Genomic DNA, 27,045 nt, shown 5'->3' with positions numbered 1-27,045 from the left:
AGTAATTTTGAAAAGTTAATGTTTAAAGCATAACCATTTGGGATGAGTTTATAGCTCTTCACCATTTATAGGATAACCAGAATTCTATCCAAGCAGGAATTAAAGATGGATTGGGATTGAATGAGGCAGGGTGGGTAAAACTTGTGTTATGGTGAATGCTCACTCAATAATAAGAAAAAAATAAAGTTAGTGTAACACAAAAAAGTGTCCTAAAGATGTCTTGGTGCTGTCCACAGCACCAAGGCACCAAGTACTGTGTATAGACTCAACTTTTCTTTGCACATCAGGAAAACAGGCCATCTATTACAGAAGGGAATCAACTGGTGGGAAATTTAATTTGTAACATTTGTATTATCTGCAAAAATTGGGCCAGATGATACCAATTTATACCTCAATTCTATCATGCATGCTTCCTCTTAAAAATGAGTTTATTTGCATACAGACAGGTATTCAATTGAAGGAAAAACATGGCACAAAATATAAACAAAAGTAACACAAAAATGGTTCATCTTGACAAAGACGACTGCAACCTAAACAGCTTCCTGTGATATCACCCCAAAATGGATCAATTCCAAGGTCTGATAATAGATGTAACATGCCCTTGGAGCCTTGCTTAGTGCCAAACTTTGTATCCCTTATGAGGAACAGTTGTGTGCTATAAACACTCAAAGCTTTACTGACATTTAGCTTAATGGAATTATTTTGCTTTCTATCAACTCAGGAATGCTCTGCTCTTAAATTAACTGCTAATTCCTAATGCACATCTACTATCCATACATACTGCTATTACTCCTTGATTTGACAGTCCTCTTTCTCCACCAAAGTTGCCAGAAATTGATGCAGATTTCATTTATTCAATTGAAAAATGGCATTAGAATTTTTTTTATGCTCTTTGTGCTCTAAAAATCCCATTCTGTACTGTGGTGAAATGTTACAACAAATCAATGAACATAACCTGCTAATACTGTCTAAACTTTTCCTGACTTTACTTCTTATGCTTTTCCCTCTTGATTCTGGAGCATTCAGTTCTGAGCATTTTCAGTAAATTACTTTTGCAGTATTTCGTTGTGATTCGGCCTCTGGCTATCAGTTTCCATTTCTGAAAGTTAATACATATTAAATGTCTTTACCCTCATTTACTGTATCAATAGCTTTTCTGTTTTCTCTATCTCTCTTTTTTTTTTTTTTTGGAAAGGAAGGTGAAAAGAGAAAGGAAAAGATAAACCTGATATTTAGAAGGTTTGATATTTTTCTAGGTTGTTTATATATGTGCAAATACTTGCAAGAAAATTTTAATTGAAGTTATATATCAGATTTGTCGGTTGACTTTCACTGCATCACCAACCTTATGTTTTCAAGAACAAGTCAGCACTTTAAGATAGTTGATCCACAAGTAATTAAGGCAAACGATATCCCAAGCCAGAGATTTAGAGTGCTCAGTCACCATATTAAGAGTATTACTGGCTTGAAGGCATTGAAAGTCCACCCATGTCACTTTTCCTGCTACAGCACAGCCTTTTGTCATGGTTTGCAAGAACCATGGTAAATTCATAGTTTTGCACTAATGTTTTCAACCTGCAATGGTAGTATAGCTCTGTAAGACATCTGTTTAAAAGATGCTTCTTCAAGCAGCAGGAGGTTTAACATCACCCCTGTGTTCAATTTTGATACAATTTGTTACCATAGAACAGCTCTGGCATTTTAAAGAAATTCCTCGCACAGACAATTTCTGGAGCACTGTTTTTCACATCAATTTTAGCAGTTCACAAAACAGGTGATTTCCTTGAGATTGGAAAGATGTACCTGCAAAATTACATAGGAACCAAGCTAGGCTGGAGGTATTTTTACCTTTAAAACATGTGTGTTGAATGCCTTCACAATCTGAAATCAATCTGTGAGAAGTCTCCTTCTCTGTGTCACATTGCAGAATATATTTCTTTTTGAAAAAGTCTTGATATTGTTAGAAGACATTCCAGAGGTGACTTGCACTTCTGTGACTGGGGTGCATGGAGGAGATCTTAAATCACATTTCTGAATAATGAATGAACATATCTCCATGATAAAAAAATCCCAGTTTACGGTTCTGATTTAAATGACAAGCTTTCAGGAAAGAGGAATCTCTTTAAAGCACCATTTTCTTGTGCAACATTCTGCTTGCAGAAAAATGTGAGTGAAACTGGATGCTTTTACATTTCACTGAGTGACTGCTATAGGAAGAAAAAAATTCAATTAACAGCTTATTGGCTGGCAAGCCTTTATCTTTTTCCTTGCACTCAGGTTAATGACAGGTTAATCTTCCTAAGACAGATCTGACACAGCTCTTTTTCAGGAAATCAGAAAACCAATAAAAGCCTAATCAGTTCACATGCGGCCTCATGATGCCTCTCTACTACTTGCTGCTAATATGACCAGGCATTATTTTATTAGGTAGAACAAATATTTCATGTAATCTTCAGCTGGAGTCAACAATAGGGAAAAACAAACAAACCAGAATGCAGTCATGCTCATACTCAATAAACTTGCAGTGAAAGAAGGAAGAATGGGCTGCAAGGGGATAAATTTTTCCCCAACCCTTTTGAGTGATCAATGTGCATCCTAAAGCACGAAGACTGACAGCACCAATAAGTTTTTATCCCAGCCAGTTTAACTAATAGCATTGCTCATGTTATGCCTTGTAAGTTAGACTTGTATTAACATACAGCCTTATTTACTGCTCTCTGACATTCTATTTGTTCTAGCATGACACAGAAATGTGGGGCAAGGTGAATTATAGGAGCTATAACACCACATTATTTTCCAATTGTATGTATATTAACATTCTATCCCTTTCTTTTCTCACCTGTAGTGAGAGAGGCCTGGTCTCTATCCAAGGCAAAGACACTTGCTTAGTTCACACATACACCTTTCCCCTGTCATTAATCTTTCAAGATATATGTGTGTGGGTGGAGTTGGCAGCCATCTGAAATAAAAGTGGTTCTATCATTCTGATACTTGAGGGGATGTGAGAACAATCGAATTGAAGAAAAGTTAATTTTTTGTTCTGAATTAAAAAAGATAACAAAGTACAATGAGCTGTCTCTAAAATGCTTTGGGAGCTATTCTAATGGAAAAACATAAGTATAATCAAACTTTCACAGAAGCAATGCAATTAGTCCCCTTGTCAAAAGCATGACCTGCAGTTCTGTAAGAGGTTATTGCCAAATCTGAGAAGCTTTAATCCTGAGTTGATCCAACTGCCATAATAAAATTACCATTGCACAAGATGAGCTTCATCATCATTTGTGAGCTAAAAGATGAGTGGAAATATTTGTGGTTCAGCAAACGGATCCTCTTTTCCAAAGCACTTGCTAACTATCCAGTATATACCAAACATGTGCTCCTGAATTTGGTATTTCACACGGCTTCTGTCAACGGCAGTAAAAAAATTCATGTCTTGCTCTGAGATACCAGCTGGTTTCAAAATGAAGATGTTAAAACATATAGCCAATATCTATAATTACAAGAAAACTTTTCACTGAGAAATGAGATACCATAATATTTAATCACCATGTTTACCATTTTAAAATCAGTGTGCAGAGTAAAGGTCCTAGGAGAGAAATTTTTTAATAGACACCAAATTCTGTATGCTTGAGGGAAAAATATTAATGGTTCCCTGAGCAACCACTATAATAAAAGCAGCTAGAGCCAACCTTATGTTTGTGTTTTGATGTGCAGCAAATGTGAGTGGAACGATGGAGAGTTACATGAAAATAGGTGTGTAACCACGGCAGAAGGAGCACACACCTATTTCTGGGAGACTTGAAGTTTGTTCCAGGGAAGTTAGTATCCATTGAAGTGCTAAGGAATGTCATAATTTATGCATTAAACCCTAACCAAAACAGCTCAACATTAAATGTGTTAATTCTTCCTATAAAGTCAAATACCAATTACAGAGCACAGAAGTTCCTGCAACTGTGCCATGAGCTGCCCTTTGTTTGATCTTATCCTTTGGTCTTTCCTATGTGGCATTTAACAGAACAGATTTTTTTTTTAAATTTTATTTTACTGTGTTTCCTCTTCCATGTCCCGCTGTCTGTCAAATGACAAAAGGAAAAACTTGTGTTTCAGTGACACTCTGGCCTGTGCACACAAATGATCCCCTGGGAAAAATCAGTGGTTCTTCAATTATATTAAAAGTACCTCAGAATATGAAATTAGGTTTCTCATGTTCTTGGGAAAGAAAGCACAAAAGCATTTACTATACACACTCCAACAACATTTTCAGCCCAGGGTTTGTTTTGCTTGTGCAAGAACCCTTTTAAAAATACTGAGAACAATTCCTCCTTCAAGAAACTTACTCTTCAATGAGTCTAAAACAAGACTCAGTACATGGGGCCGTCTTACATCAGCCCCTGCTTTGTGACAAATGCCTTTTGGAGGTTTGTCTTGCCTTAGTCTCTCCATGTTTAGTGGACAGATCTTTAGTGAAGCAAGTGCCTGCTACTGTGGTGGCCCAGCAGCTCGAGCTGAACAAACCCAGCTCAGCATCAGCCCATGGGACACCTGTGGTGGGGACACCTGTGTGGCTCTCACCTGCACACCTCTGCCACGAGGTGTGTGTCAGCCAGCAAGCAGGGCTCTCAAAGAAGGAATGAATATTTTACTTCGAATTAAGTCTGGCAATTCATTTCTGGAAGCATTTCCACAACCTTCAGTGTTTCTGAAAGCACATTTGGACCTGCTTGGTTACAAAAGAAACACTCTGCAGAGCGCAAGGTAAGGTGGAGAATGAGAGACTGCAGTACTCAGAAGCATGGGGATGATCCTCGTGGCTCCAAAAGAAAAGACAATATGCTCACCCTCCAGGTGATCTAGTTTTCTTGGAGATGGAAAATCTTTATCCTGAGTACAGCACCTTTTAGAGCCCACTTTTTGCATGCGGTCCTTTCCCCCCTTCAGTTCTCTTGGCAGAGAAATGGCAGAACTGAACCCTCAAGTAAAATTAGTTTTGGTGCTTGCTTTTGTGAGCATTCATGTACTTCTCAGAGAAAGGAAGAAGCCAGAGCTATTCTGAGACCTGCACCACCTCTGCTTGGTTAGTCTACTTAAGAATTATCCATGTTTGATTTTACAAACTATCTCATAAATAAGTGTAAAATTTGACCTTTTCAAATTCCCTGCTAACACTAAATGGGTTTCCAATGAAGTAGACTGTCCCTGTGAGACACAGCATGACTTTTCTGGGGACGAGTTTCTATTTTGCACAATGTAAAGCCAGAAGCTGACTGTGTGAATGTAGTATTTTCATTTTTATTCTAGCACTGTTTCATAAGTATTTGTCAGAAAGCATGAAACCAAACAAAGAAATTAATTTGTTCCTGGGGCTCTGCTGCCTCCAGAATGAAGAACTAGCTGTTTGTGGTCCTAATGGAAAGCCCTCTAGGAAAAAGGTGCATGAAATTTTGGCACTTAATTATATATGCCTGTCATTAAAAGGTAAAGACTCACTGAATGTCTATTTAAAAGGTTAGCTACTGACATTTTAAGTTAATGCTCAGATTCAGCATGCCCCCTGATGTAACAGCACAAAGAAACAACTATAGAAATAAGCTGCAACACCCTGGTCCAAATGTGCAACTACCCTTACAAGCAGGTGGGAAAAAAAAAAGGCACTTCAGCTGTGGACACCTCCTTTCTCAGAGGTCTCAGAGATATCAGAGATCAGCCTGGGCACGTTCTGGTGATATCAAACCACCTCTCCCTACTTCCACTCCAGGCAAACACACAAACTATGGGCATACAATTTCCTGGGCATTACCACCTGAACTCTGTATTTTCTGTTTTTAGGAAACTTTGGAAATGAGACTATGAAATGTGCCATCATTTTTTCTTCTCAAATGTCCTGAGGTTGGGTGTTAACTAGACTCTCCAGAAGACTGGAAATTTATCAACTAGAACTACTTATCAGAAAAGGGAATAGGAATATGTTTTACTATGAGCAGTTTAACATGGTAAATTTTCATAGATCACGCTAGTTCAACAATAAAGTAAATCTCACACTGGGATTCCTTAAGAGCTATTTTGCACATATTTTTAACACATTGAAGACACATTATCAGAAGAATTTTTCTCCATAATATTCTTTGCATGAAGAATACTGGCTTTGTAAGAATGGTCACTCAGCATAAATTTGTATTTGGAGTTTCTTGATGGAATAAATGCATATATCAATTTCATAAGTACAAGGCCAATATACTGCAGGTAAATTTGTGATCTGGTTCAGCCCAAGGGCCTTTCTCATCTAGTCTATTCCCAGAAATGCTGTAAGAAAATTCTAAAGGGAGAACAGGAACAGGGCAAGCCATATGTAATACTGCTGCAACAGCTTTCAGCTACTTTCACCTGAAATTTTTTACATGAAATTTCTGTTCATTTTCTAGAAAATAGCTAAAGTATGTTTGTACTGAAAAAAACAAACACAAATGCTCAAAATTATGAGTGCATTTATACTTCCTTTCTGGGAAAAAAAGATACCCCTTAAACCATGTGTAACAATGCCTATTTTCTCTTTTTTAATTTTTTTTTCCCTAAGAATAAAGGTTTGCATTGCATTTTGAAAAGCATATATTATGCATCACGTTTCTGCATTGTGCTATCACTACATTTTAGGAAATAATTTACTATTCTTCAATAAGTGACAATTTCAAGAAGCATGCAATAAAGGGCTTAACCCCTCTTCACTTGGAAATCCTCAAAAGACTTAGAAGCTTGACAATTTAGAAAAAAGGGACTCTAGTGAATGCAATGGGGCTTTTATTGAAAAGACTGTGGTATAAAGAGGTAGTATAAAGCCACCATGATAAAATGCACACATATGTCAAAATTCCTTTGGATCCATGCACAACTGAAGTGTTATTCCTTATTCAGGAATAAGGAATTTGTACAGTGGAAAAAATATTTATCTTAGCTGCAAGGGTCCTTTGAAGGTATTACCACTAAGATAAAGGCAAATTTGGAGGATGGAGTTATATTTAGATTTTTCCAGAGGAATAGGCAAGGGATTTAAATCAAAGAAGGCACAATAATATATGGAATAAAAAAGCCATCCAAAGTAAAAAAAGAAAACTTTCATAGCAGGAAGCTTTCAGTTCAGCAGAGGTGGCTCCAATGCCTGATCCCTTTCTACCATTTGGAGACGCAGTTCTAGGAGCTGGAGACTGCCCTCAGACTGAAAAGCCAGTAGTTTATTTTATCACTTAAGAAAAATGTGAGATGCTCTAAGGCAAAAAAGTAGTCAGTATGACAGTTACACAAGTGTATCAAATTAAATTTTAAGGAAAAGTTTAAACATTTCTATGATAACTGGTGCATGGTGACTCATGAAACCTTTATTAGCATCATTTATGGACCATCAGTGCATTACTATATTCTACATGCTCTAAACTCTTAACTTTACTAAAAGTCCTTGTCTCATAATACTTTTGGGAGAGCTAACAACTTGGCATAAATGAAGCAGGATTAAGTAAGAACTTAAAACATTGGGCTAAATAGAACATAGAGATTATGCTACCAGGCAATTAAATACCAAGATACAGAAGATATGAGCAACAAAAACAAAGATAACCAATGCTGGAATAAACAAGCTTCAGGAAAAAAAAAGGAAAAGTAGATGAAAACAAGAGCAATCCAATTGATGAACTTGGTGAGAAACAACATTCCTGAAAGAAATTTTAAGGAAACAATACTAAGAAGACGTGTGTATTTGGCAAACAGAAGGAGAAATTCTGAAATACAAAGAATTTGGCTTGTTACTTAATTCACTGGTAATTTCTGATCAATGTATCAACTATATAGAGAGATGTAATTTGTTCTAGAGAAGAATATAAAATATAAATAGGAACTTTGATGTTTGATAATGAACTTGTTTGTAAATCCCTTAAGAAGAGCAGAAAAGTTATCAAATATACAGATGATCTGAAAGGATAAAAGAGTATTACCAGCCTTGCAAAGGGCATCATGAGAGGTGGAGTCAATGTGCTTTCCTGTAGCTGGAGTGATTTCAGTTTTCCTATAAAAAACAGATTCAAACATAATCCACACTAGTGACCCTCCTTATGTGAGCATGTTTCTGGCTGGAAACTTTTGCAAGACTTGAGATGAGTCCAAGCATCTGATTCTTATATAAACTGTGGTCAGAAATCCTCAATCAACCAAACAGAGTGCAGTGGTGCCCGGAGTGCAATGGTGAAGCCCTAAACAGAACTAGCTTCCCTGAAATGAAATGACTTGAATGGAAAATCTGATGAAGCAACAGGTAGATAGATGTCATTATGGAGGTAAAAACCACATGGGCTATGAGGCTGAGGACAGGCAAAAAGGGATAATCTGAAAAATCAGGTTAGCCAAATATGTGGTTAACAGTGAGTCAGAGAGAAGACTCCATGCAGCAGAAGGAAAGCCTGATCTTCTGAAGTGATACATAATAGAGTGCATGGAGATGGGAAAGAAAATGAGTGTGAGAAGATATCAAACCACACCCTGCAGAACACCTGCAAGGATTGATGAATGACAGAATGGTGCACTCTTTAATTCTTACTTTACCAAAGAGCTGGAGAGAAAGTAAACATTTAAGAAACTGATGTGCAAAAACCACCTTCTCCAACTCCCACACATGTTCAAAGAGACAAAGCTCAAAGGAGTCCCAGCAATGGAATAGGGCTCTGAAATAATAGGGCTCAGAGAACACTTACCACTCTGGAAACCCTAGGGTGGAGAAGTCCCCTTTGTGTAGGAAGATCCAATAGCTGTCCCTCTGTCACAGAGCAGGCTGTGGTGCTGATCCCAGACTCTGGAGGAGCTCCCTGTGCAGCTGAGGAGCAGGTGGTGACATGGCACAAACCCTGCAGCTCCAGATGCTGCATGGGGCAGAAGGCTTTGTGTGACACTACACAGCCTGTGAGCAGACAGTACAATGGACACAGGAGAACTGATATGAATTAACAAAAACAACTTAATATACACTTGTGTTGCTATAAAGAAAAATAAAATATGAAGAAATTTCCTGTTGCTTTATTGCTACCTAGCAAAGAGCAGAAATTACCTGAGGTGCTGTGCCTTCATCTCTGACTAGCAATAACAGCTCTGTCAGTCTTCTTCTTGGAAAATAGTGGAATAGTTTGAAAAAGAGCATAATGTGACAGAAAGATGGAATGAGGTAGTCTAAAAATGAACATGCCAAGTAATTTTTAGAACTATGCAGCCACTGCATATCTGGTCGATAAGGAAAATTTCAACTGCTAAGAGAGCAATTAGACATTAAATATATTTAAGAAAAATCTTATGATCTCTTTTTCTCTCAAGAAAAAACAGATTCAGAATTCAGGTTTAAAAGAACGGTATTATGCATCACAAAACGATAATTTGCCCAAACAGTAATTTTCTGTTCCCTAAATATGGTAGAAACAAGCAGATGTCCTAGTTCACACTATTAGAAATTTGTTTCTGAGAACAAGAACTTTGTCATCTGAAGGAGCTCTAAACTATATGGTTTTATGATGCAAATTCATGTGAACAGCAAATGTTTGCCCCTTGATCTAATTTAACAGTTCTTAATGCAAGATTTTTCCTTGGAAACCATATGCTGATCTTAGGCTCAAGATCCTGAAAGATCCTACTTGCATTTGAACTACTTCTGACCACTCCTTCCATGGACTAAGGAAAACAATTCCATAACAACATTTAGGAAACCACTTGGCTGTAAACTACTAATATGTCCTCTTCCTTACAATCTAAATTCCCTAAACATATTACTACTTTAAAGCAAACACTGATTTCCATATTTCAGGTTTAAGAAGAAGAGTGTCCTTCAAACTTGTCAACATCTGTTTCATTGTCAGCAAACTTTGTGTTTGGCAATAATGTATAATTATCTGCATAATTATATAATTATACAGATGTTATTGGTACCTGCACTGCATTTGGATAAGAGGTTATGGCAGCTGACTGCAGATTCCTAATGCCTGTATGAAAACCCCTGAATTAAGGCAAACTTAAAAAGCACCATTCATACATTAAATATAGTATCACTGTTTTAATGTTTGTACAGTCAGAATATTTTTTGTGGAAAATGGAATTTTAATTTTTTAAAAAATATTTTATTTTATTTTATTTTATTTTATTTTATTTTATTTTATTTTATTTTATTTTATTTTATTTTTTTACAAAAAGTGTGTTCAAACAAATAATCTTTAACTAGGCAATGGTAACCCATAGCTGCCGTGGGACAAGTACCTGTGACCCACAATCCCTTTAACCACACTGCTTTTTTCTCTTTCCTTCCCAGGGGTGAGAGAGGGAAGGGAGCCCAGAAAACAAACAAAAAAAAATTATCCACTTCTCAGTTCTCAAATCCAGACTGAGCTCAGCAGAACTTTTCAAAGACAAACCATAAATGATTCAAAAGCTGGTTAATCTTCAAGTAACAGTTCAGCTGGGACCACAGATTTTCCAGTTGTTTTTGATGTCTCTCAATTGACTCTCCTAGGATGACTTTTTTCGTCATTTGACAAATGTAGTAGTTTCTTCAAAGTGCTCAGAGGAATACAGGGTAAGCACCCTGGTCTATCAAACCTACAGGATAGAGCCAATCAATACATGAGCAAGAAGCAGCTAGAGAAGAATATTATGTGCTATCATTATCTCACATTACCTGGCAAGAAGTTATCTTTAATGATTTAGGCCACAGCCCTGTTCTCACACAGTGTTGCTCTCCAGAGTGACTGGAAGAAAGGCTTTGTTTTATACAATAGATCCTTCTCTGAATGCACTCTGCATCATTCCTGTTAACATCAAATGATAAAATAGGCATTTTTGATTTTAGTTGTCAGCTCTAGGAAGCATACACTTCTCAGACACAGGCACTGCATGAACAGCACCACTGCTTACTAGATATGCAAGAAAGGCTAACTGTTAATTGCACTGAAGGCAGGTAAAAGCTTGCTTTTTTTGTAAAGATGGTGCTAAAATTATACAGTCAGAATAGAACACTGATGTGAAGAGCCTGGCTTAGCATCTCAGGGACAACAGCTTTTCCTTGCCCCTTAGTTTCTTTTAGTAGAGCAACCAGCAGCAATGTTTCATTTGAAATTTTGTTTGCACCGTTAATTTTCAGACTAGAACTACACCATGCATGCAGGTCTCCAAGATGACTTTGTAGCATCAAAGAAAAGGGTCCCCAGCTCTCTCCATAGGATGTGTGTCTCCTCCACTTCCCACACAGGTCAGTTTTTTTGATAAGATCCCATGAAGCTCCCTCATTTTCAGTCATATCTGTTTACCCTTACCAGGATGAGGTCCTGGGAACTGAAACTATGAGCATGAGAGAAAGATTTGGGTGACTCAAATGTTTAAGTTCACTGTTAGGCTGGGTCCAACAGGAGCCATCAATATTTGATGTATTTTTGCAGACATGGAACAAACCCATGCCTTATTATTATGTCATGAGAGTGAACTTTTCAGAGGGAATTTGCTGTCAGCTGCGCCTTGTCAAAAGAGGCTATTTATTTTATTCCTATAGCTACATTTAGACATGTATAACAATATATTTATGCAATAACAAAGCAAATCATAAACACAAAAGGTCATTCAACATTTAGTTTCTACATGTGCTTTTACTGGGTGTGATTAATTACTGTAGCAACACTGAAGGTAGCTAATGGAGGAACAACAACACCAAAAGGACTCAAGTGATGAATTGAAAGACTAGATTCCTCCAAAGCCCTGGGGATTTTTGTACAAGTCCTTAGAACCTCTACCTTCTATGCTAGAGGAGTATGTTTGAACTCTCTGCTATGTAAGACACAAATTGGGGGACAACCAGAGAGAGCAAGCCAAAGCAGTTACCAAATTATTGTAAAGGCGGGACTTAATGTCTTACACTGTGCCCCATTTTTTCATTTCTTCTGAATAATATGCTTAACAGTATCCTCAATTACCAACCATTTCTTGGATTAATTTTAACGTATCAAGATGAATGTAAGCAAAGAGCTGTTGCTACAAACAAAAGCAGACCTCCAGAGTAGCCCATCACAGAGGAGCCTGCTCTTCATATTCCCTGACCTGGTGCCTCATCCCAGAATGGGTAACACAGAATAGATGAAATGCCATGGCTTGAAGTGTGAGAGATGATGGCCCATCCAGGAGTAGGAATGACTGAAACCTGCTGTCAGCCTTCTCATTAAAAAGTCAGGAATTGGGATCATAAATCCTTCAAGAGGAGAAAATATGGTGCCATAGAAATGACATGACATATAAAAAACAAGCTGAAGTAGTTCCAAAATGTTTTCAAGAGTGATGTCCCTAACAGGAATCACATTACTAATGAAGACAACATCTATAATTTCATAGCTGGTGCAGTGTAGCCCTGGTGCCTAGTACAGAGTGTGTTGCCATGTTAGTAGCAGTATTGAGTTTGCAAGGCCTCAGGTCAGCAGCTTTTCAAGTTTACTTTGTCTAAGATTGTCTTGAGCTGCCTGCAATTTCCCAGCTTGACTATAATAGAAACTTTTCTAATGACCATGTGGTTATGCTTAATTTGCTTTATTTTTGCTTATCTTTGTATGATACAATAGTTTCTTTCCAGGTATTCTTTATAAAAGACATGGCATGATAGCAGCTTGGAAAGTGGGGATGCAGGAGATGGTCTGGAGAAGTGCAGGCATGGGATGGTCAGCTGGAGAAATGCAGACTGAGAGCTGAGCAACACCTCATGCAGACGTACAAAGAGAATGGAGAACAAACATGCAGCTTGAATGAAACAGACCATGGATAGGAAATCCAGCTGCACCATGAACTACCCAGTAAAGAGCAAGCAAGGTGCATGACACATTAGCAAACAGAAATATTTATCAAGAGGCTCCCAAGATGAGACAGGAGAAATCAAAAAGATCATATTCTTCATGGCTAAAGATTTGAGCTGCATGATCCCCATTTATTTCTTCAATGCCCAGGGGATACTGTAAGGCTGAGCATAATATCAGGAGAAGTAACAGATACTAGGAAGCATTAATATGACAGCTCTACAATATTATATTTTTCTTCTAAAGTACTTATTTTTTTGTTCTGTGATAACTTCAGCGGGATAATAAACATTATTCAATTAGACAGTTAATTTTCCATTTGGACTTAAAATAATTTTGTGGCATTACACATAAGGTACTTCTTCTTTTGCCCTTAATAAAAATGTGAGTGTAATTATATGTCAGTATGATTTTGCTTAGAGAGGCCTTTCCATGCCAGGATTTTGCATAATTAGTATGTTTTATTCAAAATAAGAATAATTTACTTTCTTCACCCATCCAAATTTTAAAACAAAACTGTTCAACCATGCGATTTTCTTTTCCTGGTATAATTTTTGTAACTTCATTGATATCTAGCAGTAGTTTAAATGCTTAAACTCTTTTGGTACCTACTTTGTCAAAACTGAGTTAATCTCTTGTACACCTCTTGTATATATCTTTTTTTTTGATGTGATTTAAACAGTAATTAAGGGACCAGAATATTTTCTAAATGTTGCATCCTATGTGAGAGAAATCGATATTTTTCTAATTATCAGTCCTACATCTTAAAGATACTTGAGAAATGACTAACCAATTACCATTTCTGCTGTCAGAATGTCATATTGCAATTCACACTGCTGGGTTTCCTTTCCACTCCACTGAATTCCAACACTCTCAGTGTCCCAGAAGTCACAGAAATGCACAAAGGATTGTGCTGCTGTTGTGGCAGCAGCAGCTGGACTGCTTCAGCTCTGGCTAACTTCCTGTTCTACTGGTTTTGTTCCAGAAAGGGATCAATTACATTTGAATTCAAGTGCCCTGGGAAAATCAGACAGATATTAAATTTTAGGACTTGCAATTTATTATTCAAGTCATCGTGTCTTTCTCAATCTGAAAATGAGTACCTTGCATGCCTCTTTGAGGTCGAGCAGTATGAAGTTCTGATGATCTAAGACGTATTTTGGCAAGTCCTGTTCATTTCATGTTTATCACTAATATTTCTGTGTCACAGCAGAGACTTTTCTGCCACTGATATAGACTGAGCATTAAGTGCAAGTACAAGTCAAATATCCACTTCTTCTGCAACAATTTTGCAATCTTCGGTGTATGAGAATATATGTGTCTAATGGACTAAGAAAATAATTTTGTATTTTTGACACTAAACTGAAGCAGGGAAACATAGACAGAGACATTTAAAATTTCATGCACCATCTGTACCTTCTTGCTTTTTAATGGTAAAGGAAATTTAAATATCATGTTCTTCACTCTTACTGTTATTACAGTAGTCTCCTTCATGAAAAAAAGACAACCTAAGCAGGAAAACACTATATTTCAGAGACATTGAGGGGAAAGAATACCCATCCTGTTACTGGAGGTTTTCCTTGAAGACACCTCTTATTTGGCTCTTGACTTGGAACTTCTGTCTCCTCAGTTCTTCAGAGTGACTTGTGCAGCACTTGCTCAACCTTGTTATGATAAATTGAGACATAGGAATAGCTTCCTATTATAAAGTCTAAAGCTACTGCTCAGCTGACTGTAAAATAAAAATTTCCATGGGATGGCTGGAAGCTGTAAGAAAAAGAGGCTGAAAATTAAACCTGAACTAAACTGGCAAAGCCTCTGCTCACAGTGTGTTGCTGACATGAAGAGTCCAGTGTCTGTTATGCAAGGAAAAGTGAGAGAACTTTAAAGGGAGCACACTTCTGTAACATAACACTTGTAAGAAGAGTTTAGAATGATGACAAATTTTAGATTTAGATGTTTAGACTTAGATTAAAAATTTTGCTTCCAATCTTCTTTTCTTGAAGTAATGAGTCCTGGTACACTGCGATGCTCTGAACTGCTGCAATTTCTTGTGTGTCTTCAGAAGTGACCAAACAAAAACTGACAAAAATGAAATGAGTAAATCAGCCTTTAAAAAATGTTGACAAAATTTTTAGGCAGAGATGAAAAATGAAGAAAGGGGGCATTAAGAAACAAAACATATATGGAAAGAATCAAATGAGAGAGTGTATTCTTGAGGCGCTGGAAAGAGCAGAATCAAGGTGTTTTATTTTTATGACTTTTTAGGGGTACTACCTTGCTAAATTCTAACTCTGTTTCACTTTATATAGTTCCAGTTACATTGGCTTACCACACTGAGTGACAATGTGAATTTCTGCTGTCTGGCCTCATCAATATTAAATTGTTTCTGAGGCTTTTACAGAGCATTTGTCACCTACAAACTAAACATGTTCCAGAATGAAGCTACCCTCTTTGGGTTAAAAAAAAAAAAAACAACAAAGAAACCAAACCCCAAAAACAGCCAGTTATCCTGTCCATGAGCAACATATTTGAGTAGTTTTCAAAGTTTATGGTTGAAGAATGTACATATGGGAAGCAAATTTTATCCATATCAAGAAACACATCTGGACAAGAAGCTAACTGAGGCCATTAGCTGCTGGGACACAGGCCTGTGTGACATTATGCTGCATCAAGATTGTCTTTTTCTTTTTTTCTTTCAATTTACTACCTCCCTGACATAAGGGTTGCAGCAAGATTGATTATTTCATTTCTGCTAAGTCCTCTTAAAATCCTTAAATGCACAGGAAGCATCTCTTCATCATTAAACTCCACTAGGGTACGTTGTGAACTCCTGCACACCTATAATTTGAAGACATGCTTTAAGTGCCTAGTGCGAAATAGAAGTGGAGATGTGCGGATAGGAGAGCACTCCCCAGAGATGTGTTGTTATATCTTTTCAGAATGAAAGCCATTCCCATCTGCCCAAACCCCAAGGCACAAATGTAAGCAAAAGATAGCATTATAAGCAAAATAAGCATTAATTTGTAAAATACATTCCCTAAAAGATCTCTAGAGCCTTCAGACTACATTTTAACTAAATCATTTTTCTTGAAGCTAAATATATTCCAGTCTGCAATGATGAAAAACAGTGGCAGAGCAGGCAAGGTTTTTGAATGCAGATGGATTTAAGTTCTGGAAAACTTTACAGAGGCATTCAAAATAAAATTTTGAGAAGTTGTCATCAATTTAATAGGCATGTCTGTATCAAAGCAAATAATAATAATGTAGTCCTAAATTATGTAAATACTTTGTATACTTAATTTTAGGGCTTAAATTCTACATATTTTAATTAAAAAAAAATTATAAACCTACCCATGGGTATTTAGGTTTGGAAAATGAATTGTCAAGAATCTCAAGATCACAGGAAACAATGGAAGATTTACTGTCAAAAAATACAGAGTTGAGTAAACCTCCAGAAAATATTTCTCATGCTCTCCTTGTCTCCAGCAGAATGCCTCAGTAGTACCAGACAATTTTGTTTTGGTGAAGCATGTGGAGCACAAAGTAGAGGAAGTGTTATTAAGTGTACATGGCATACACAGATACAATTTGTTTACAAGTTTTTATTTGTTTGAAGCTCATTGAGAACTGCTGAAAATTCTGCTCTGGTCCCAGGTGAATGGACTTGACTGCCCAGTTATCTGGATGTCCAGACAGTTCTGTCAGTTTGTGTTCTGCACAAAAAGCCCACAGCATTGCTGCTCAGCATAACGGGGTGAAGACAGGCAGGAAAAGTTAATGACAGCACACCCTATGTGCCTGATTCCCCTGCAATTACCCCCCTTGCTCCTTGTACCAACAGAACGGGCAGTTCATTGCCCCTCCAGTCCAGCCCCTCTCCTCTGGAAACATCCTTGCGTGCTGCACATCTGACTAGGTCAGCTATGGGCCTCTGTTCATCTTTTGAAGCAGGGACTTCTGATTCATTTTATGCTTTGCCAAAGCCATATGTGATCCACATGACTCAGCAGCTCTCACTAGTTTTCTAAATCTCATAAGAAGCAAGCAAACAAGTCATAATGCATACCCAGAGGTATTGGCAGCCTAAAAAGATGAGTAGCACCTTCTCCTCCACTCCACATTACTGTCCCTGAAATCCCAATGTGTGCTCAGCACAGGTGTCTGGGCTCTCAGATGTGGGTCAGAGCTGTGGGGAAGTCACCAGAAGTGGGTTCTGATGCACTGGGATGAAGTAAGCAGGTAGCCCACTTCAGCTTTTATGATTTATACACTGGAGCACTGGAAGTATTTCATTCCTTCAGCCCTTTTTTCCCCAGCTACTCTTGAGGCCACAGCAATGACGATTTTTTTTCTCCCAGAGTCAGACTAACAGATGAAAGTGGACAAGAGGAAAAGGGTAATCAGCCAGAGAAACAGTCTGGGGCTGTGTTTAGTAGGTGGAATCAGAAACAGGGAGACTTAAGCCTATCAATATATTTTTAGAGATTTGTGTAATAACAGCAATTGAGAGCTTTTATAGCTACACAAATCTGTGAAACAACCACTTCAGTGATATTTCAGAAAGGAACTGGGTGAAAAGCTTTTTACAGAGGTTTCTGGGGAATTCTCTCACACGTGATACATTAGAAACTGCTTTTAAGCATTGCAACAGCATCTCTATGCCCAAGGCGGAAGAGGGAGGTCTATAAGGGAAACCTAAGCTGAAATAGAAAAGGCTCTCTGAGAGACTATTTTTTTCTGAATAGAAAATCAACTCTTCTGAGACAGCCAAATGCTCCTCCCCAAAAAAACACTCTAAATGGTAGTGAAGGATGAGGGAAGAAACAGAGCTGAGTAATGCAAGAGGCCCAAACTATGAAAGAAATATTATCTGACACAGAAGAAAGATCCTCTCTAAAAGACACAAATTCATGCTTACCTTGAAAAAAAAAATCACAACCTTAAAAACAGAACCTGATTATTCCAGTCACCAGCCTAGAGCTGAGGACTTAAGACTCTGAACAAAATATAGTAGCATGTTTTATTTATAAGAAAGCTGGACTAAGATTGTTCATTACTTTTGCTCCTGAGCTGTTATGAGAAAGCTCAGGTTTTATTTATACTGCATAAATTTGTAATACACACTGGAATTAAGAAATACTACAAAAAAACAGATTAGCATCCTTAAAACGTTGCTTTTACTTGGACACACCAAGGGTTTCAGCTAATTTGCATGCATACACAGGCAGATTTTATTTAAAATTTACATCTCTCTCTCTATTTGCTTTTCCTTTTATCTTTCTTTGCTACTGGAACAGAAATAGCTTGATTTCACTGGTACCAAAGCATCATATGGGCAGGGCTGGTCTTCTTTCTCTCATTCTTGTCTTCACCTTTCTCCTCTCTTGATTGAGGGTACAAATGGGCTGCCCTTTAGGGTGGCTCAGCTGCAACATCACCAGGCAGCCAGCTGCCCATTTAGGTTTGTACTTGCTTATCCCAGTCCTTCTGCTTCTTAAATTAAATACTGCTTAGGTCAAAAATAAACTGGCTGACCAGACAATGACCTTTCTTAGATCCCAGTTTAGCTTTTGACTTGCTAATATCCTTCTACATGGAAGATGCCTCTTATGAGGTGTCAGGGCATTTACTGGTCTTTGTTCCTACATATATTCCCAGAAAAGGTGACAGTTCACAGCAAGTACATCACTTACCTGTTTTCCATTTATGCTCAGCATGCAAAAATTATCCAGAAATTGCCACAGGTACCATTTTTGACTTATGCCCTCTCCCTGTGCTTCCCTTCTACTTTACCAAGTATATTTAATGGAGTAGCAATGGCATCCAGAGACAGCAAAAAAGCAACATGAAAAACAGGAACCTAAGAAATGCTCATCTGGGACAAGTGGTCAGACTTGTTTGTGGCTGTGCCCTCCCAGTGTTACATACATACATACACACATTGTGAGGATGACTCCGAGGGGCTTCATTCCCAGTAAAAGTCTGTGTATCAGGAGTTGCTCACAGCACATCCAAAGGCACACCCACCATAACTATTACAGGATCTCCAAACCCAAAGACAACCAGCTGGAACCCAAAGCACTAGGAGCAGTGAATAAAGCAAAACTCATAAAAATGTATAGCAGATGAGAGAAAGGAAGAACATTTGGAGCCTGAGGGAGTAACAAAGACATTGCCTTTGCTTTTATCTTGCCCCACCAAAATCCCCAACTTGATACAGCATAATCAGGAATAATAAGTTTGTAGGCAGGATGACTTGGAAGAAAGCAACATCCACTTAGTTCTATTTTAGCTCTCCTACAATAGATTTTATCCTGGCATAATTTTAGATATCCCAAATTTCGGATATTACAAATGTTGGTAAATGTCTTTTCACCAACTAAAAATTGCTGTTTCCTGGGAAAGCACATGTAAGTTTTTAAGCAAGGTCTTATGACTAAAAAATTCCCTAATATAAACCTTGCTAAGATTGTGGGGGCTTTTTGGGGTTGTAATTTTTCATGCATTCTGATACCACAGATGTTGTTACAGTTTAAATATCTGCCCTAAATTCTATTTTCTGTATTCATTGCAAATATTTGATTGCACTTCTTTGACTTACATAATTTTCTAGATAGCAAAAAAATGAACAGGCTGTTACTTTTTAATTTTTTAAAATGCTTTACATATTTCCTGTTTAATGGTAATTGCCAAACTGTGTTTGGAAAGAATTTGTTCATTGACACTGAATAGCTGTCAATGTGTGAGCGAAAGCGAGAAAAAAATCCTAACCTACCCTTTCTGATACCAAGAAAAGTCAGAGGCTTCTGAATACTGGTAACTGATACAGAAAATATGAACCACCAAAAAATTCCTGCTACAATCTTGATGAAAAATCAAAGCACTTGGCTGAAAGGGAAGTAGAGTTTTTAAGAGATCACTGAGATAGCTTTATATTTCAGCTGTTCTTTCGGAGAACACAAAGTCTTTTCCTCTCTGCTTAGGAGGAGATGAAAAGGCTCAGCGTACCTACAGAATACTGCTGTCCTCATGTGGTAGTCCCAAGGATATCTAAGATCTACTCTGAAAATGACCTGGCCAAGGATCTTTATTCCTTTTATGCTTCCCAAAAGAATGCACTAAATGAATAAAAATACTCCTAACATTAGGAATTATAAGCCAAGCTCATAATCATAAAAATAATTTCTTTTAACAGGATGTTACAGAGAAGCAAGTACAGGCTGCACACAGAAACCAGTGCAGAAATATACCAGCTGGAATCTAACAGCAGATTATTCCTGTCAAAACCCCCGGTTTTATAAACTACCAGCAGCCTTTACTGTTGCATACTTGCTATCCTGAGTTGCTTAGCTGCACTTGGGGACACTTGGGGGGCTCCAACTCACTTTGACATAGCTTTAAATTAATCTCTCAGACACAGAGGAAAATTTTCCCCCACACTCCCAATGAAGGGAACCAAAGGGAATGTTAGACATAGCTTTCTTTATGCATCACAATTATCACAGAGCATTATTCTCTCTGTCCCTTTGATGGAGGAACCAATCTTTTCATATTTTGTACCCTGTCCTTGTTTCTCTTCAAGTTCCTGACACATTCTTTCTACATTTTCCTGTACAGATACTAGTACAGCTGAGCAGGCTATTTTTTTCAGGGGAAGAAAGAGGAGGAAAATAAATCTAATTTTGCATCAAGTAAAACAGAGCAAGTTACATCCTCCTGAAGAAGAGAATATAATCTGGACCTCATGCTGGTTGCAAAGCTACCCCTTATTCTGAAAGCTGACTCGATGCTTCTTAATGTTCGTATGCTGGAAACTGAATCAAAATAAGTTTAAAAGGCTGCCAAGCCTTTGCTCCCACCTTTCAGTAGAGGTGATGGAGCTGAAAGCAACAGCAGGATACAATGACGTTGGCCTTTTGAAGGAATTTTTTTTCCACAAGGAGAACAAAGAAGAGCAAAAACAGTCCTGTGAGCTGAGAAGATGAGAAAAAAAATTGAAAAAGTAAAACCAATGGCTTTGACAAGTAAATATAAAATAAACTGTAAAACACAGGTAGAAATGGCAGACTCCTTCTAAATGCTGGAAAGTGTGAATACTGTGAAAAAAATAATTTAGGAAGTAATATAGTTCAATGGTTAGCAATTTTTTACCTACCTGCATCTACTGCTGGTCCTCCTTTTCCATGTTCCTATTAATTCAGCAAAGTTGTATATGTTTGCAGAGGAAAAAAAGCCTTGCTGTTATCATTCTCAGAGACACTGCAGAGAGAATTCTAGTCTGTGTACATACAGAGACAGGAGACTGGAAAGAAGTAAATGGGGAAAAAACCATTTATTTGTTGTCTCCCACAATACAATTGATTCAAACATAAGGAAGTATAAAAAATTCAGTACATGTAAACTCAGGGAATTATAATCAGTCCAATTGCTTAAGATCTTGTCTTGGAGGATTGACAGAATTTGATCCCAAAGCTACTAAATACTTCTAGCTTGGTAACAGTAAATATGTAATTAAGAGCAAACTGTTCTGTTGATCTAAGTCTAGCCAGAGGGATAATGTCAAGAACCTTTCCTTCAGCTTGTTCTTGATATGGTTTGCAACAATTAGATTAAAGATAAACAGAGCATTTTTCCAAAAGCCTGCCATTGTTGATTTTCCACAGGAATGTCCTGGGTCCTATAAGCCAGGTGTTGCTGCAGCGTATTGGAAATGAAAGGCAGCAGTTCAGGATTTGTATAAGCAATATTATGTGTGCTACACTGCCTCGCTGGGTTCGTGCAAAAGAGCTGCTTCCCAAAGCTTTAATTGGCACTTAGCTTCTTTTACAGCTTGTTCACCCAGACAGCCTGCACCACATAGTCAGCTGAAGTGTAGCTGCGAGTATTATAAAGCACATATTTACAGGAAATAGGAACATTCATTTGATAATTGCCATGAAAACTTGGCCATATTAGATTTAAAAGTCATTAGTTTCACATCTGCGAGATGCTGAGTGCTTTTTCACCTGCGGGCATGCACAGCCACCAGGAGCGCCAGCTGAGCTGCCTGGAGGCACCTGTTCCATGGGGCTGCCTGGAGGCACCTGTTCCATAGGGCTGCCTGGTGCTGAGTGTGGCTACAGCCACTGCAGGTGGCAGAAGGGCATTGCCAGCCCCTAGCCCCAGCCACATGCACAACCCCAATGACAATTAGCCAGGGGTTTCTGAGCGGTGTATTCCCCCACTCCTGGTTCAGGATGTCTCACAATAATCCCAGACTGAGTGAGAAAGTGCAGTTCAGTTGCAGACCTGGAGACGAAGGAAGAGGACCAAATAATGCAAACTGCAACAACCAGAAAACACTTGCTCAGTAAGCCCAATGTCGGGTTTGTTTTGTTTTTTCAATACTTATGGCGCGAGGCTTGAGGGCAGTCTCCCCGACCAACCTCTAAGGGTCCCCTGATATCAGGGCTAAGGTGGCAAAATGAGGAACGGGTCCACACCACAACTCTGCAACTAAATACTTTAATAACCATAAAAGAAAATGTGGGATGAGGCCCAAAACACGTGCACATGCTATAAGAGCTAAGGGTAGAAGACAAGACTGAGGGAAAATTCAGGGTATTTGTAAGGGATGGTGAGAGGTGGGTCCAGGATGATAATCCAGTGGGTAAAGGGAAAAGTGGTGCCAGGGAGGAGTAATATGGGGCAGTAACCAGTAAGGTGGGATGGGTGGAACAATGCGGTGAACATAAACCAATGGGGGTACAAGGATACAAGAACTTTCCAGAACTGGGAGGAGAAAAGGGATGACATAACTGGGAACAGAGGCAACCAACGGGAAATGAGGGTTATAAAGCTTTACCATAAACAGTTTTAAAACCTTTGACAACTTTCTTAGGAACTGTTATAAACTTAAACAAATGCCCTCCAAGGTCTGGGGCCGAGGGGCAACTCATCAGAAGCACTGGTCTGGTTTGGGATGTCAGCCAGTTCGATTCCTACAGCCCAAAGCATTCCTTAGGAGCGTGTTGACTGCTGGATATCTTTTACAAAAGCGAGAGGGGAAGTGCAGGAAAATGGGATGGCAGGCTTGGGTACACACAGATGAAAAGATGGCTGCCACCCAGAGATGGAATTTCATGGCTTCCAGACGGTGGGGAATTAACTACAATGTGTTTTGTTTCCTTGAGAACTATTGCTTTCCAATTCTTTCTTTTAAGAAACCTGGAATAAAAATCCTTACTGTAATTACAAAATAATAACATGTTTGTTGTTTGTAATTCACACACATAAGCATATATATATGTGTGTGTGTGTGTGTGCGTGTGTGTGGACACACACGTTTCAAAGAAGTACTTTTGGTACTTTTGGTTTGTCTTATCTGTTGGGCTTTTTTGTCTTTTTTTAAATTTATGTTTTTATATACTTTTTTAAGGATGAGGAAAGTGATGGGTAAAGAGAAAAGAAAATAAATGTGCTTCCACAGAAAAAGCAGTTGTTCATTGCTGCTATTAAAATTCAGGTCCATCGCCATGGAGAAATCAGTTGATCAAAGTGAAAAGTTTTCTTTTATTTTTAAACTGAAAATTTACAGAAGAACTCTATGCATTAACAGACTGATATATTCTGTAAATCTTCATTTCCCTGTTTATACATTACACTTTCTCCCCTCCTTTTGCACTTAACAGTTCCAAGAACAATCACTATGGTCTTGTTTGATAAGCAAGTTTCTTCTCTAAAATAAGGCATTCCTAAATAATGATCCCTTATCACTGTTGGTGCTGTTTTTAAACAGTCTGGAAGTACAAAGATCTATGAACAAAGTGTGAAGATTCACAAGAAAGTGTTACTGAGTTTTAATGTCAATTAATCTTAGCTCACCTTTGTAAACCACAGGCACATACTAAACGCAATGTGAGAGTGCACACAGTGCAACAAAACAGTGCCAGCAGGCTGATACTGCATATCTCAATCTTCAGCTATGTTTCTGCCTTTTAACTTCATTCACTACAGCCTTTTTTATTGATGATTGAAGGGATACATGTTATGAAGGAGTACAGTGAATCATTATATCCTTTTCTTCAAAGGGTGGATTTTATAGACCACTCAAGACAGTTGCAAGCACACACAATGTTTCTTAATACATTAAAGGCCAGTGCAATGAATTACCTCAGTTTTGACTAATTTACCTTCTGAAAAAGCAATAACACCTGGCTCTACAATGCACAGCACCTGCTAGGTATAATGTTAAACAAGTTCCTCAAAAAGTGGTCTGCCACCCAACTCCAATGTAGAATCCACAAGCTTTTTCTGCAGTACTATTTTCACAGGGATTTTCAGAAGTATTGTGTATGACAAATTGCATAGGATTGTGGCAAAGGAATGATGATTCCTGCATCCAAACTATCCAGTACATGTACCTAATAAATATCATAAACAAATATACCAGAGCTGCAAGCTTCTCTGTGATTCATACAAATGGATTTGTTAACTCAATCTGACAACTCAGCTGATTAGACAAATAAAATGTCCTGGATAACACCAGGGTTGATAATTACATTTTCCAAATGGACAGCAATATTTCAAGCTGAAAATGAATGTACAATTGCTGTTAGAGATCATGAAAAAGCTTGTACAAGAGATAACAAGAAAAAGCAGGTATTTCATGAAAGACTGGCTCTTTTCTAGTCCTTGTTTGTACCAGAGTTTTCTAGGGGATGCACACCTTAATCAAGAGAGATGTCAACATAGAAGCTGCTGAGCTCTGCTGGGCATATGAACCCTGGAGCTGGCAACACAGGCTAGCCAAGAGAGACACTAAATCTGCAAATGAATCCTCCTTTCTCCATCCCTCTGACCCACCCCCTTAAATGCCTCCCACCCCGGAAAGCTCAGAGTGCTTGAGACAGGGCAAGGATGAAGGGCCAAGGCTGGAGACACTCACTGCAGCAGCCTCACCATGCATCGAGGGATGGGGCAGTGCACGGGCAGGGCAGTGAAGCAGCAAAAAAACTCATGGACCTTAGAAACTCTTAGAAAAAGAAAATGTACAGAAAAATGGTAGCAACCAGTGGGTTATATGGTTCACTGAGAAAAGATGTGAACAGCCAGCCCCCATCAGAGAAGCTCCTGGAACTCAGAAGAGAGAAGCCAAAATCTGTAATGTTTCTGATGCCTGCTTAAAATATTGAGCTGCAACCAAAGAGAACTAGAAAGCACTCAAATTGCTCAAGGGAGAATACTAAGATGAAAGAAGATACCATTAAGATAATTTTGCATACAAGAGATCTGTAGAAGACAGCTCTTCCTCTAAAAGGAAATAGCAATTCTGTGATCTTTAAAATTAATTTGGATACCCTCATTGCTTTTATAGAAAGCTTTCCAGAGAAAATTGAAATGGAAAAGCGTTTTAGAATTAAGAATGATTTGAGATGATGTGACAATGTTCAAATGGTGCTGTAACATTTGAAGAGTGAATTAGCCTCATTACCAGGCTCTTCTTTTTTTTTCACTAGCACTGAATTTTTAAAAGCAATTTTGCCAAAATTATCAAAATGTCCATTTATACAGTAGTGTCCTGTTATTTGAAGAGCTTTCATTGGCAATATAAAGAACAAACTGCTTGAGAACATGAAAACTAACAACTGTTAGTGGATTTGATATGATTCTAAAATTGAAAAAAAAGAAATTATTTAATGAATTCTCAATTGTTCCAAAGAGTCTGTTTCAAACCAGCAACTGGCAAAATATGCAAAATATACTGTGCTAGATATTATTTTTCCCCAAACCCAAAATATTAAAATTGAGCCTAGACATGCTTTCTGTTCTTTTGAACAGTAAAAAACAGCCATCGGAGAGCTGATGACTGCATATTAGAAGCAGAGACTGATTGCTTTTTCCAACTAGCAAAACGAACAAAGAGGTTGAATCTCCTTTTTATGTGCGATTTCAATATGATGCAAAATTCCAGCTTGCATAAAAGGGATAAATAACATGCAGTGCTGGGAAGCAGAAGCTGTTCTTGTCAGTGCACCATCAGTGGCACATCTTGGTCAAAGGAAAAGCTAAACGTGTTACAGCTCCACCTACTGAAGCAAGAATAAATGATTGGAAGGGGTATAATTAGTCAGTGTAATGAACTAGAGCATCTGAGGATAGGGTCTGTGTAGACCCTGGAGCAGATTTGTCACAGATGTCTGATCAGCACTTGTACTGCTGCTCAAGATCAGGTAGTATCAGATACACTAAACCATACTTAAGACATGGAAGTCAATCAACTAGCCCTGTTTGAAGCAGCAGCTTGTTTTTGAAAGACTGGCCACTGTGAAGTTCACTTTGAGCTGGAAGAATACCAGGGAGGTTAAAAAAATAACTGTAAAGAAATATAATCATGGAGCTCTGCTCTTTAGGAAAAGATTAATCTCTTTAATCTAAGGACAGTAAGCATGGGTCAAATACGTTGTTTCAATGAATGCTGGCTTTAGGTATCTATTCTATCTATCTAATCTATCTATCTATCTATCTATCTATCTATCTATCTATCTATCTATCTATCTATCTATCTATCTATCTACCTATGCCTTGTAGGTTCATAGAGTGGCTCAGAGCCAGAAATTCTAGTTATTGCAGAAGACAACAGGAGTTCAAACAAGTATTTCCTATACCTTGAGACCATGTTGACAGGGGAGAAATAAGTGAAAGATGTTGCAGCAAAAGTTCTTAATCAATAACTATTGTATAGCACTTAGTAAGAAAAGCACAAAGGAATGTGGCAGCACAGCACAACAGGAGTACGAATGGGATAAATGTTTCATGCTACCTAAAAGACTCTTGTAGTTAGTCAGAATGACTCTCTCTAAGTCTGAAAGCAGGCAGATCTAAATATTGGACCTGAAGTAATGCAGTGTTCAAGAAATGTCAGATATAAAATGTGAATGATGAGGCATTTATTTAGTCCAGAGGGTTCCCAGGGCCCAAACACCCACAGAGAGCTGGAAACAGCATGACTCAAAATATGCAGAACCTGGAATGTCAAAACAAAATGATATTTTTTTGAAAAAAGAAGCTTTGTGGTGCATAAACCAAACAAGAAATGACACTGATAATAACTGGAAATTGAACATATGCCTAATGTTTTCATGCTGTAATTAAACAACTTAAGTTATGCTAAAAGAAAACATTTACATCAGTGGGTAGGGAATGTGGTGTCAGACTCCTTGAAAGG

General features: G+C 38.0%; 1 protein-coding gene across 1 annotated transcript in view; it reads left to right on the top strand.

The window, feature by feature from the left end:
• The first annotated feature begins 24,878 nt into the window (after window positions 1-24,878).
• The window catches only part of C2H3orf85 (chromosome 2 C3orf85 homolog), a 32,430-nt gene continuing 30,263 nt past the window's right edge, over window positions 24,879-27,045 (top strand). The window contains exon 1 of the mRNA XM_062510855.1: window positions 24,879-24,980. Coding sequence (XP_062366839.1) covers window positions 24,879-24,980 — 102 coding nt within the window. The remainder of the gene's footprint in view (window positions 24,981-27,045) is intronic.

This window comes from Cinclus cinclus, chromosome 2, assembly GCF_963662255.1.
Source record: "Cinclus cinclus chromosome 2, bCinCin1.1, whole genome shotgun sequence".
NCBI classification, from domain to species: domain Eukaryota; kingdom Metazoa; phylum Chordata; class Aves; order Passeriformes; family Cinclidae; genus Cinclus; species Cinclus cinclus.
This window is presented reverse-complemented; position numbering and strand designations above follow the sequence as displayed.